Below are 13,171 nucleotides of genomic sequence, written 5' to 3'. Positions count from 1 at the left end.
ATAAACACTACCCTATAAAAGTACCTAATGGGTAGTTTTCACAGCAAGAGATGATAAGATAAAGCTAGACACTGTCACCAGACGCCAGGCATACTGAAGTTCCCATTTTAGCCATGCTACAGGCTCATCACATACCCCCAGAGACCCTGTCACTCTCTTTCAATCCTTTCACTACACCCAGTGAGAATGTCCATCCCCAGGCCTCTTGGGAGGTGAGTGCCACCCTCACTCTGTCTTACTTTCAGATGAGATTGGGCCTGCTCAGGGTGGTATGGCTGTAGACTCTGCCTTACTTTCAAACAGTGGGTCTCAACAGAGGAATGCTGCCCTCCCTAGGAACACTGGACAAGGTCTGTGAAGATTTTTGGTTGTCACACTCTGTGGGGAGGGGCGCTACTGGCATCGAGTGGGTTGAGGCCAGGGATGATGCCTGACATCCTACAATGCACAGTAGGTCCCACCACAAAAACATATCCAATTCAACATGTCACGGTGCCAGAGCTGAGAAACCCTGCCTGAAAAGGCCACACACAGAGAGGTGCTTTGTAATAGGAATAATTCCTGACTATAAATTGCACCAATACCAATTGCTCAATTCCCCCTTGGAGCATCCTTGCTGTCATTTTTCAGCTCTCCCTGCCACCACATCTACCTGAAGTCCCCGTGCACCACTGTGGTCCTCTGCTGACAGGGAAGATGGAGGGGCAGCCACTCGATCAGCCTCTCCATGGCTGGGATGGTGCTGGTTTCGGAAGCTCGATACTGCTTAACCCAGGTTCGCACCTGGCGCAGAATATAGTCCCCTGCGGGAAACAGGATTAGAACATGGTGTGCAATTTCAGCAACTTCCGAAAGTAGCGGAAAAAAAAAAAAAACAGTGCAGTGAAACCCTTTGTCATGCTCTGCAGTGGGTGGTGCAGTGTCTTTGAACACATTCCTATGACTGGAGAATTTCCCACATGATGCTCCTGCTGCCCAAGGTGGAAGTCACCAGCTGTTTGGCTGGATTAGTGTGGTCTGGGTGCTGTTCCTAGCTGTGTGGTCTCCAAGTATGATCTCTGGTCCTCTTAAAGACCTTGTGGCCGGGCATCGTGGCTCACACCTGTAATTCCAGCACTTTGGGAGGCCAAGGCGGGCAGATCACGAGGTCAGGAGTTCGAGACCGGCCTGTCCAACATGGTGAAAGCATGTCTCTACTGAAAAATACAAAAATTAGCCAGGTGTGGTGGTGGGTGCCTGTGATCCCAGCTACTTGAGAGGCTGAGGACAGAGAATCGCTTGAACCCGGGAGGTGGAGGTTGAAGTGAGCCAAGATTGCACCATCGCACTCCAGCCTGGGTGACAAGGGCAAAACTCCGTCTCAGAAAAAAAGATCTTGTGTGCTTCCTAACAGCCTTTCATAAATCACTTTTTGGCTAAACAACAGTGGTTAGCTGAGCACATGAACCCTGGGGCCAGACTGCCAGGCTATGAAACCCAGCTCTGCTGTTCTCTAGATGTGTGATCTCAGGCAGGTTACTTAACATCTCTATGCTTTAGTTTCCTCATCTTGAGATGGTCCTCATAGAGCTGTTGGGAGAATAAAATATGTAAAGCCCTTAGAACTATTCTTGGCATGTGCTAAGAACTACATGAGAGCTGGCTGCAGCGGCTCATGCCTGTAATCCCAACACTTTTGGGAGGCCAAATCACTTGAGCGTGGGAGTTCGGGTACAGCCTGGGCAACATGGCGAAACGCTGTCTCTACTAAAAATACAAAAATTAGCTGGGCATGGTGGTGTGTACCTGTAGTCCCAGCTACTCAAGAGGGAGAGGTGGGAGGATTGCTTGAGCCCAAGAGGTTGAGGCTGCAGTGAGCTGAGATCACGCCACTACACTCCAGTATAGGCGACAGAGAGAGACCCTGTCTCAAAAAACAAACAAGCAAAAAAACTATCCCTGTTGAAACTGGACACGGTGGCACATGCCCAGAGTCCCAACTACTTGGGAGGCTGAGATAGGAGATGGCTTGAGCCCAGAAGTTTGAGACCAGCATGGGCAACATAGTGAGACCGCCATCTCGAAAAATATATATATTCCTGTTGAAAAGAATATTTAGGGGAAAGGGTAAAAAACGGAGAAAAATACATTTTAAATACCTTTGGTCAGTATCAGAAAAAAAATTTAAATGGTCTAGTGAGATAAAAGTTGCAGGGAATTGGATAGCAGAATATTTAAGGGAAAAAAGAAAAAACGAAAAAAAAAAAGTTGCAGGGAAGAAAGATTGTGTAGTTCATAAAGGGATTTATTGAAGGCCCAAATGCCTAAGTCAGCAACACCTCCATTAAAACTAACTGGATTTCCAAGGAAGAAGCTAAGTCTGCCTTACGCTTGGTGTGTTAATACCCAAAACGACCCAAAACAATTCAGATCCTAAAAGCAGAAGCACTAGCGATGAAACAACTAGCATGGGAGACGTGGTCTCCTGCTCACCTTGCTTCCCATAGTCTTCAAGCCCCACAGCCTGAGGATCCACACTGTGAATTTTGCATAGGACTGTGTTCATGGCAGTGTATATGGCTCGCCTGTGGCTGGGCTCCAACCCTGGCAGGGAAGGGTCTTTGTAGATAAGACCTGGGCAGTACTCCATCACATAGAAGGGGGTGCCAATGACACTGAGAGGAACACAGAAGGGGTTTCAGGGATCAGAGTCATAATGTGGCAGGCCGTTAGTCATGACCCTATTCTTTGTCACTGTCCCTGGGTATACAGGTTGAGAGCTGGTGAAGAGTTCAGACCCAGAGCACTGGATACTTCCTTTTTCCTTTCACATAAGCACAGTGCATTAGAAGTATCCTCTCTTGCAATGATCGATCCACATACATGCACACACACGTACATACACACGTGCACGCACACACACGCACACCCATCTATGCTTCTTGGACAGCATGCTTTTCTCTTCTCCCTGGTTCATTTGCGTAAGCCACACAAATGGATTCAAAGTGTAATAATGTAGCAAGCAGCAAGGCTCAGAGAAGGACCTCTGGAGTCATACCGAACCAGGTTTTTATTTTTCATTTATTTATTTAAAAATTTTTTGTTTTGAGACACAGTCTTGCTCTGTCACCCAGGCTGGAGTGCAGTGGCGCGATCTCGGCTCACTGCAAGCTCTGCCTCCTGGGTTCACACCATTCTCCTGCCTCAGCCTCCCAAGTAGCTGGGACTACATGCGCCTGGCACCACGCCCGACTAATTTTTTGTATTTTTAGTAGAGACGGGGTTTCACCGTGTTAGCCAGGATGGTCTCAATCTCCTGACCTCGTGATCCGCCCGCCTTGGCCTCCCAAAGTGGTGGGATTACAGGCGTGAGCCACCGCTCCTGGCCTATTTATTTATTTTTTTGAGATGGAGTCTTGCTCTGTCGCCCAGGCTGGAGTGCAGTGGCGCGATCTCGGCTCACTGCAACCTCCGTCTCCTGGGTTCAAGCGATTCTCCTGCCTCAGCCTCCCAAATAGTTGGGACTCCAGGTGCATGCCACCATGACTGACTAATTTTTGAATTTTTAGTAGAGACGGGGTTTCACCATGTTGGCCAGGCTGGTCTCAAACTCCTGACCTCAGGTGATCTGCCTGCCTCAGCCTCCCAAAGTGCTGGGATTACAGGCGTGAGCCACTGCACCCAGCCATGTTGTTGTTTTTTAATCTGTAAAACATACCCACTTCAAAGGGTATTGCAAGAACTAAGGGAGCTTCAGGATACTTGTTACTTAAAAAAAAAAAATGAATTAAGGAACAAACATACAGAGTGCCTGGCATGGTCTCTGGTTCCAATAAGGGTTCAATAAGTATCCCTTCTTGTTATTGAGGTTATTTTTATCATTTTTTGGTGATATGAGTGGTGTATATACCACCCAGCAGTACTAAGGTGACCCAATGACATGTCACTAATCCATCTTTTGGTCATTACTAGCAATCAGTTTACTACTCTATTTATTTATTCATTTATTTATTTTTGAGACAGAGTCTTACTCTATCACCCAGGCTGGAGTGCAGTGGTGCGATCTTGGCCTACTGCAAACTCTGCCTCTCGGGTTCAAACGATTCTCCTGCTTCAGCCTCCCACGTAGCTGGGACTCCAGGCGCAAGCCACCATGCCCAGCTAATTTTTGTATTTTCAGTAGAGACGGGGTTTCACCATGTTGGCCAGGCTGGTCTCAAACTCCTGGCTTCAAGTGATCCACCTGCCTCAGCCTCCAGTTTACTACTCTAAAAAACTGTTTTGAAAATCCTACCATTACAAATGTTTCAAGTTGAAAAACTGTTACAAAAGATGTTTTGGATGGGGGAAATTTGAACATGGGCTAGATATTCAGTATTATTATTAAATAATTGTTATACTGGTTATATAACAATTACTGTTATTAAATAGGTATACTGGTGTTGTGGTTATGAAAGACAATGTCAGCCGGGTGCAGTGGCTCACACCTGTAATCCAGCACTTTGGGAGGCCGAGGCAGATGGATCACCTGAGGTCAAGAGTTTGAGACCAGCCTGGCCAACAAGGCGAAACCCCGTCTCCATTAAAAATACAAAAATTAGCCAGGTGTGGTGGTGCATGCCTGTAATCCCAGCTACTTGGGAGGCTGAGGCAGGAGAATTGCTTGAATCCAGGAGGCAGAGGTTGCAGTGTGCCCAGACCGTGCCATTTCACTTCAGCCTGGGCAACAGAGTGAGACTCCCTCTCAAAAAAAAAAAAAAAAAAAAAAAAAGGAAAGGAAGGAAAAAAACAAAAAGACAGGGTCTCACTCTATCATCCAGCCTGAAGTGCAGTGGTGTGATCACAGCTCACTGCAGCCGCCACCTCCCAGGCTCAGGTGATCCTCCCACCTCAATCTTCTGGGTAAGTAGGAAGGACTACAGGTGTGCACCTCCACACCTGGCTAATTTTTTGTTTGTTTTTGTAGAGATGGGATTTTGCCATGTTGCCCTGGCTGGTCTCAAACTCCTGGGCTCAAGTGATCTGCCTGCCTCAGCCTCCTTAAGTGCTGGGATTACAGGCGTGAGCCACTGTGCCCGGTTGATGTCTTTATTCTTGAGAGATGCATGCTGTCTGAAACTTACTTCAAAAGGTTCAGCCAAAAAAAATCATTATCTACATGTTAAAAGCATACATATATACACGCACACATATATAGAAAATAAATGTGGCAAAATGTTAACAATGTTTTAATTTTTGATCACATGAAGTGTAAACAGGTAGTCATTGTATTATTTTTTCTTCTTTCACCTTTCTGAAGGTTTCAAATGTTACATAATTAAAACGTTAGGAAAGAAGAGATACTCAAAAAGCATGTTACAAAGCTATTTAAAATAGTTTAGGGCCGGGCGAGGCAGCTTACACTTGTAATCCCAGCATCATGGGAGGCCAAAGTGGGCGGATCACCTGAGGTCAGGAGTTAGAGACCAGCATGGTCAACATGGTGAAACCCTGTCTCTACTCAAAAATTACAAAAACTAGCTGGGCGTAGTAGGGGGCGCCTGTAATCCCAGCTACTCAGGAGGCTGAGGCAGCAAAATCACTTGAACCCAGGAGGCAGAGGTTGCAGTGAGCCGAGATTAGGCCACTGGACTCCAGCCTGGGTGACAGAATGAGATTCCGTCTCAAAAAACAAAACAAAACAGTTTAGAGAGACTCTGATAAAAAAATAAATAAATAAATAAAAAACAAGCAACATGAAACTAGATAAATATGTATTTTTTGAATGTTAAAAAAGATGTTTTCTTCCAATTCTCCCTAAAGCAGGCATATACTTATCTTGCAGGATAACTTAAATATCTGAGAACTTCTGGGAGAGGTTGTGATAAAGTTTCTTTTCCCTCCTACCCAAATTTTATTTGTCTTTAACAAATTGGAATTTGTGTTAGCATATGGGCTTTTCTCTCCTGTAGCCTGAATGTGCAAATAGCAAAAACATCTGAACTTTACCTTGAATCTTCACAGAGATCAAGAACGTTAGGGACAGGTACTCCAGCATTTGCAAGGGCTTTCATAATCCTGCCAGGAGAAATGAAAATAAACAAAATTGCTGGCTGAATTGATGAGATTTTCTTGAAGTTACTTTTCTTTGTTTTTTGTTTGTTTGTTTTGTTTTGTTTTTTGAGACACAGTCTCACTCTGTCGTCCAGGCTGGAGTGCAGTGGCGCGATCTTGGCTCACTGCAACCTCTACTTCCTAGGTTCAAGCCATGCTCAGGCCTCAGCCGCCCGAGTAGCTGGGATTACAGATGTGCACCACTACGCCCAGCTAATTTTTGTATTTTTAGTAGAGATGCGGTTTTGCCATGTTGGCCAGGCTGGTCTCAAATTCCTGACCTCAGGTGATCCACCTGCCTTGGCCTCCCAAAGTCCTGGGATTCCAGGCGTAAGCCATTGCGCCTGGCCTGAAATTACTTTTCTGAATTAAAAATGGTACATAAATTAAAATGAAATTCTAAAAACTATTCAATTGACCCAAAAGTAGGTAAGAACAAAAAAACTGATGGGACAAACAAAAAAACCAATGGTGAAACCGTAGACCTAAATCAAACATATCAATAATTACATGAAACTCAAAAGATGAATAGATTCCAATTAAAAGACAGAAGTTGGCCAGGCACGGTGGCTCCTGCCTGTAATCCCAGCACTTTGGGAGGCTGAGGGGGAGGACTGCTTGAGCCTAAGAGTTCAAGACCACCCTGGCCAACATGGTAAAACCCTGTCTCAACTAAAAATACAAAAATTAGCCAGGTGTGGCGGCACGCACCTGTAATCCCAGCTACTTGGGTGGCTGAAGCATGAGAATCGCTTGAACCCAGGAGGCGGAGGTTGCAATGAGCCAAGATCGCTCCACCGTGCTCCGGCCTGGGTGACAATAAAAAACAAAACAAAACAAAAGAAATAAAATAAAAATAAAAGACAGACGTTTTCAGCCTGGACATAAAAACATGACCTAATTATATGATGTCTACAAGAGATATGCGCTGAATATATAAACATAGATAGGTTGCAAAAACAAGGATGGAAATGGAAGTATTATGCAATCACTAAGCATAAGAAAGCTGGTGCGTCTACTTTAATATCAAATAAAGCAGCCTTTACGACAGTGTACCACCAGAGACAAAGAGGGACATTTGAAAATGATACAACTGCAAGTTCATCAGAAAGATATTACAATCATAAATATGTATGTGCTAAACAACCGAGCTTTGAAATACATCAAGTAAAAATGATCAAAATTAAAGAGAAAAAAATGAAGAAATCCACAAGTCTTAGTTGAGCTTTTAACACTCCTTTCTCAGTAATGATAGAATTAGACAAAAATAGATTTATCTAAAGACATATCTGAACCCACTACCAACTTGATCTGATAGACATTTGTATACTACTCACTCAGATATTGCAAAATACACATTATTTTCAAGTAAACACAATATGTTCACCAAGATAAGTCATGTGCTGGTCCATAAAATAAATCTCAATAAATTTCAATAAAAATTAAAATCTAGCCCAGCACACTAGCTCACGCCTATAATCCCAGCACTTTGGGAGGCCAAGGTGGGCAGATCACCTGAGGTCAGGAGTTCAACACCAGCCTGGCCAATACGGCGAAACCCCGTTTCTATTAAAAATACAAAAATTAGGGCCAGGCATAGTGGCTCATGCCTGTAATCTCAGCACTTTGGGGCTGAAGCGGGCGGATCACGAGGTCAGGAGATCGAGACCATCCTAGCTAACATGGTGAAACCCCGTCTCTACTAAAAATACAAAAAAAATTAGCCAGGAGTGGTGGCGGGTGCCTGTAGTCCCAGCTACTCGGGAGGCTGAGGCAGGAGAATGGCGTGAACCTGGGAGGCAGAGCTTGCAGTGGGCCAAGATCGTGCCACTGCACTCCAGCCTGGGCAACAGAGCGAGACTCCGTCTCAAAAAATAATAATAATAATACAAAAATTAGCCGGGCATGGTGCCTCACGCCTGTAATTCTACCTACTCAGGAGGCTGAGGCAGGAGATATCACTTGAACCCAGGAGGCACCAAGATCATGCCACTGCACTGCAGCCTGGGCGACAAGAGTGGAACTCCATCTCAAACAATAACAAACAAAAGGCTGGGCGCAGTGACTCACGCCTGTAATCCCAGCACTTCGGGAGGCCGAGGCAGGTGGATCATGAGGTCAGGAGATTGAGACCATCCTGGCCAACATGGTGAAACCCCATCTCTACTAAAAATACAAAAATTAGCCGGGCATGGTGGTATGTGCCTGTAGTCCCAGCTACTGAGGAGGCTTAGGCAGGAGAATTGCTTGAACCCGGGAGGTGGAGATTGCAGTGAGCCGAGATCGCGCCACTGTACTACGGCCTGGGTGACAGAGAGACTCCATCTCAAAAAAACCCAAAAAATTGAAATCTTTTAGGGTATTTATTAGACTTCAATGGAATTAAACTAGAATTCATTCACATACAATACCTAGAAAAAAAACCCAAATATTTGAAAATTAAACAATGCACTTCTTTTTTTCTTTTCTTTTTTTTGAGACAGAGTCGCATTATGTTGCCCAGGCTGGAGTGCCATGGCACAATCTTGGCTCACTGCAATCTCTGCTCACTGCAATCTCTGCCTCCTGGGTTCAAGAGATTCTCCTGCCTCAGCCTCGCGATTGACTGGGACTATAGGTTTGCACCACCACACTTGGCTTAGTTTTGTATTTTTAGTAGAGACAGGGTTTCATCATGTTGGCAAGACTGGTCTTGAACTCCTGACCTCAGGTGATCCACCTGACTCAGCCTCCCAAAGTGCTGGGATTACAAGTGGGAGCCACTACGCCCAACCTGAAAAGTTATATATTTAAATGCTTGTATTAGAAAAGAAAAACAGGCCAGGTGCAGAGGCTCACACCTGTAGTCCCAGCACTTTGGGAGGCCAAGGCAGGTGGATCACCCAAGGTCAAGAGTTTGGACCAGCCTGACCAACGTGGTGAAACCCTATCTCTACTAAAAATACGAAAATTATCTGGGTGTGGTGGCGCATGCCTGTAATCCCAGCTACTCAGGAGGCTGAGACGGGAGAATCACTTGAACCTGGGAGGCAGAGGTTGCAGTGAGCAGAGATCGCGCCACTGCACTCCAGCCTGGGTGACAGAGCAAAAACTCCGCCTCAAAACAAAACAAACAATAGAAAAATGTAACAAAACCGAACTGTGGTTCCCAGATCAACGTAATTGATAAATCCCTAGCTAGACTAACAAGAGAGCGAGAATACAAATTATCAATCAATACCAGCAGTGATAAAGAAAGGATATCACTAGGGTGGGCATAGTGGCTCACGCCTGTAATCCCAGCACTTCGGGAGGCCGAGGCAGGTGAATCACTTGAGGTCAGGGGTTGTAGACCTGCCTGGCCAACATGGGGAAACCCCATCTCTACTAAAAATAGTAAATTAGCTGGGCATGGTGGCGTATGCCTGTAATGCCTGTTACTTGGGAGGCTAAGGCAGGAGAATCACTTGGACCTGGGAGATGGAGGTGGCAATGAGCCGAGATCATGCCACTGCACTCCAGCCTGGGTGACAGAGCAAGACTCCATCTCAAAAAAAAAAAAAAAAGGATATCACTATAGATCCTACATATATTAAAAGGATAGTAAGGGAATATTATAAATAATAAATTCAACAGCTTAGGTGATATGAACAGACTCCTTAGAAATTACAACTTACCAAAACTAAAACAAGATGAAATAAAATATCTGAGTAATAATATTTTTATTAAATTGAATTAATAATCAAATACCTTGGCCAGGCACGCTGGCTCCTGCCTGTAATCCCCAATACTTTGGGAGGCCAAGGTGGGAGGATTGCTTGAGGCCAAGAGTTCAAGCAATATAGTGAGGCCCCATCTTTACAAAAAAATTTTTAAAACTAGCCAGGCATGATGGCATGTGCCTGTAGTACTTGGGAGGCTGAGGCAGGAGAATCACTTGAGTCCAGGAGTTCGAGTTTACAGTGAGGTATCATCACACCACTGTACTCCAGCCTGGGCAATAGTGACACTCTGCCTAAAAAAAAAAAAAAAAATCAGCTAATACTACATATGCAGTTTGTATCTGCCTTTACTATCTTAAAATTTTATCATACACATTTGTTATTATAGGCATACTTTTATTAGCTGCAATAACAGCATAATCATTAAAGGTGAGCTACAAAATCTCACGGACTGGCTATAAAGCCGGACTCTAGCACTTGCTTACTAGTTTTATGATCCTGGGTATGCTGGTTAATTTTTTTTTTTTTTTTTTTTGAGACAGGGTCTCACTTTGTGAGTGCAGTGGTACGATCCCAGCTCACTACAACCTCTGCCTCCTGGGTTCAAGTGATTCTCCAGCCTCAGCCTCCCATGTAGCTGGGACTACAGGTGCAAGCCACCAACACCTGGCTAATTTTTGTATTTTTTGTAGAGTCAGGGTTTCACCATGTTGCCCAGGCTGGGCTCGAACGCCTGAGCTCAAAGCAATCTGCCTGCCTTGGTTTCTTTAAGCCTCACTTTTCCCAGTTGTAAATGAGGATTATAATAGTAACATATCATAGAATTGTGAGGATGCTCTGTAGTAACAAGACATTCAAAGCATTTATTTTAGTGCCTGGCACATACTAAACATTCAATACATGTTAGCTATTACTATTACTGTCATTGCGACAAGTACATATACCAAGGTTTACTTAATAATTTCCTGATACGGTATAGATTATAGTACATTTAAGTAGTTTCCAAACTCTTTTATTTGTTTCTTGAGACAGAGTCTCGCTCTGTCACCCAAGCTGGAGTGCAGTGGTGCCCATCTTGGCTCAGTGCAGCCTCCACTTCCCAGGTTCAAGAGATCCTCTCACCTCAGCCTCCTGAGTAGATGGAACTACAGGTATGTGCCACCACACCCATCTAATTTTTTGTATTTTTGGTAGAGACAGGTTTTCACTATGTTGTCCAGGCTGGTCTTGAATTCCTGAGTTCAAGTGATCCACCTGCCTCAGCCTCCCGAAGGGAGGGACTACGTTAGCTACTGCTCCTGGCCTTCTAAATTCTTATTATTAAACAACTTTATGGTGAGCATATTAATACATAAAGCTGTTTCCCCCTACTTAGAATTATTTCTTTAAGACAGAGCCCCATAATTGGAATTATTAGGTCTGAAAGTATGAAAACACTGAGGCTTTTAATAAATTGTATCATATTGTTTTCCAGAATAGTTCTAATTTACATTTGGCTTTTTTGGGGATTGGAGCAGGGTCTCACAATGTCTTCCAGGTGGCAGTACAATGATGCCACAGTAACTCACTGTAGCCTCAACCTCCCAGCTCAAGCAATCCTCCCACCTCAGCCTCCTGAGTAGGTGCGACTACAGGTTCATGCCACCACACCCAGGCTAATTTTTTTTTTGGGTAGAAACAGGGTCTTGCTGCGTTGCCTAGGCTGGTCTTGACCTCTTGGGCTCAATGATCCTCCTGCCTCGGTCTCCCAAGGCACTGGGATTACAGGTGTGACCCACCAGGCCTGGCCCATAATTGTAGTTTTAAATGTCGGGGTGTTTTTATGGAGTACTGACTTTTCAGTTTAGGGCTGAGCTTGTGCACAGTGGAGGCTAGTGGGCAAGTGCTCCCCTGGCCCTGAAAACTTACCTGAACTCCCTCTCTATGGCATGGGCAGATGGAAGGAGTGTCCCTGGGGGCTTCTTCCTCAGAACTAGATCACGATTAGCCAGCCTGATGTAGTAAGTTGGATTTGACTGCCCGTGATCAAACTGAAGGAGTTCCAATGGGCCTGCAAGTTTGAAAACAAAGAAAACTCAAACCAGTCCTGGAGGACAGATCTGAGCAAACATTCTTTCTTTCTAATGAGTTCTGCATTTGGGCTTCAAAATATCCTCATCTGCCATGCAGTGCAAGAAAAGCACCTCTTCCCTGCCTACTAGGAGTGACTGAGTCCCAGGTCTACACTCCACCAACTCAGGTCCAGGATCACATGCCACTACAGTTTGTCAAAGGCCATTCATTTTATACCAAAGTAATTTTCCCACTTTGTGCAGGTGTCCAATTTTGTCCTTCCTGCCAACTCCTGCTCCATGAATAAAAACATGTTCATTCTATTTATCAAGCACAAACGCAGCCATGGCAACCCATCTTGCCAAATGGAATGCTTTAAGCCTGAGGATGAAAGGTGCCCTTGCACGTCCCTCTGCCTGACACTGCCGGGACAGCTGAAAGGAGCAACACAGAGGCCTTCGGCCTGACCCAAAGCTGCTTTCATGAGATGCAATTTCCCACTGCACTAGGCTGAATTTTGTGGCTCCCTTGCAGGATCCTGGCTGAGGTGAAACTAATTCATTCTCAGCTCCATAAGAAGACTGAACCCTGGGTATAGACTGATTTCACTTGGTTAGAAGAGCAGGCAAGCAACAGAAGTCGGCCTGAGTTCTTCTGGCTGGCCAGAGTGGGCGTCTTGGCTGTGCAGAGGCCACTACCAATAATCCAATTGCTGGAAAACATCCTAACATGAAACTCCATCAATAAAAGCCTTTTTCACGGAGCAAGAGGGTGAAGCCTTTATTACCTGGGAAAAATGTCTTCTTTGGCCAGGCACAGAGGCTCATGCCTGTAATCCCAGCACTTTGGGAGGCCAAGGCAGGTGGATCACCTGAGATCAGGAGTTTGAGACCAGCCTGACCAATGTGGTGAAACCCCGTCTCTACTAAAAATACAAAAATTAGCCAGGCATGGTAGCGGGTACCTGTAATCCCAGCTACTCGGGAGGCTGAGGCAGGAGAATCACTAGAACCCAAGAGGTGGAGGGTGAAGCGAGCTGAGATCATGCCATTGCACTCCAGCCTGGGCAACAAGGGCGAAACTCCAACTAAAAAAAAATTAAATTAAATTAAATTAAAAAAAATTGTTTAAGTCTTCTTTTTTGTTTTCTTTTGTTTTTGAGATGGAGTCTCCCTCTGTCATCCAGGCTGGAGTGCAGTGGCGCGATCTCAGCTCACTGCAACCTCTGCTTCCTGGGATCAAGCGATTCTCCTGCCTTAGCCTCCCCTGTAGCTGGGACTACAGGCATGCGCCACCACACTCGGCTAATTTTTGTATTTTTAGTAGAGATGGAGTTTCGCCATGTT

The 13,171-nt window shown here is 45.0% G+C and overlaps 1 protein-coding gene across 1 annotated transcript in view; it reads right to left on the bottom strand.

Moving 5' to 3' along the window:
* Positions 1-13,171, bottom strand: part of ACAD10 (acyl-CoA dehydrogenase family member 10) — a 71,828-nt gene that overhangs the window by 26,461 nt on the left and 32,196 nt on the right. Inside the window, 4 exon segments of the mRNA XM_054442153.2 lie at positions 653-803; positions 2,473-2,654; positions 5,968-6,036; positions 11,682-11,823. Coding sequence (XP_054298128.1) covers positions 653-803; positions 2,473-2,654; positions 5,968-6,036; positions 11,682-11,823 — 544 coding nt within the window.

The sequence above is a fragment of the Pongo pygmaeus genome, chromosome 10 (assembly GCF_028885625.2).
Source record: "Pongo pygmaeus isolate AG05252 chromosome 10, NHGRI_mPonPyg2-v2.0_pri, whole genome shotgun sequence".
Lineage (NCBI taxonomy): Eukaryota > Metazoa > Chordata > Mammalia > Primates > Hominidae > Pongo > Pongo pygmaeus.
The sequence above is the reverse complement of the archived record's forward strand: the minus strand, read 5'-3'. Positions and strand labels throughout refer to the sequence as shown.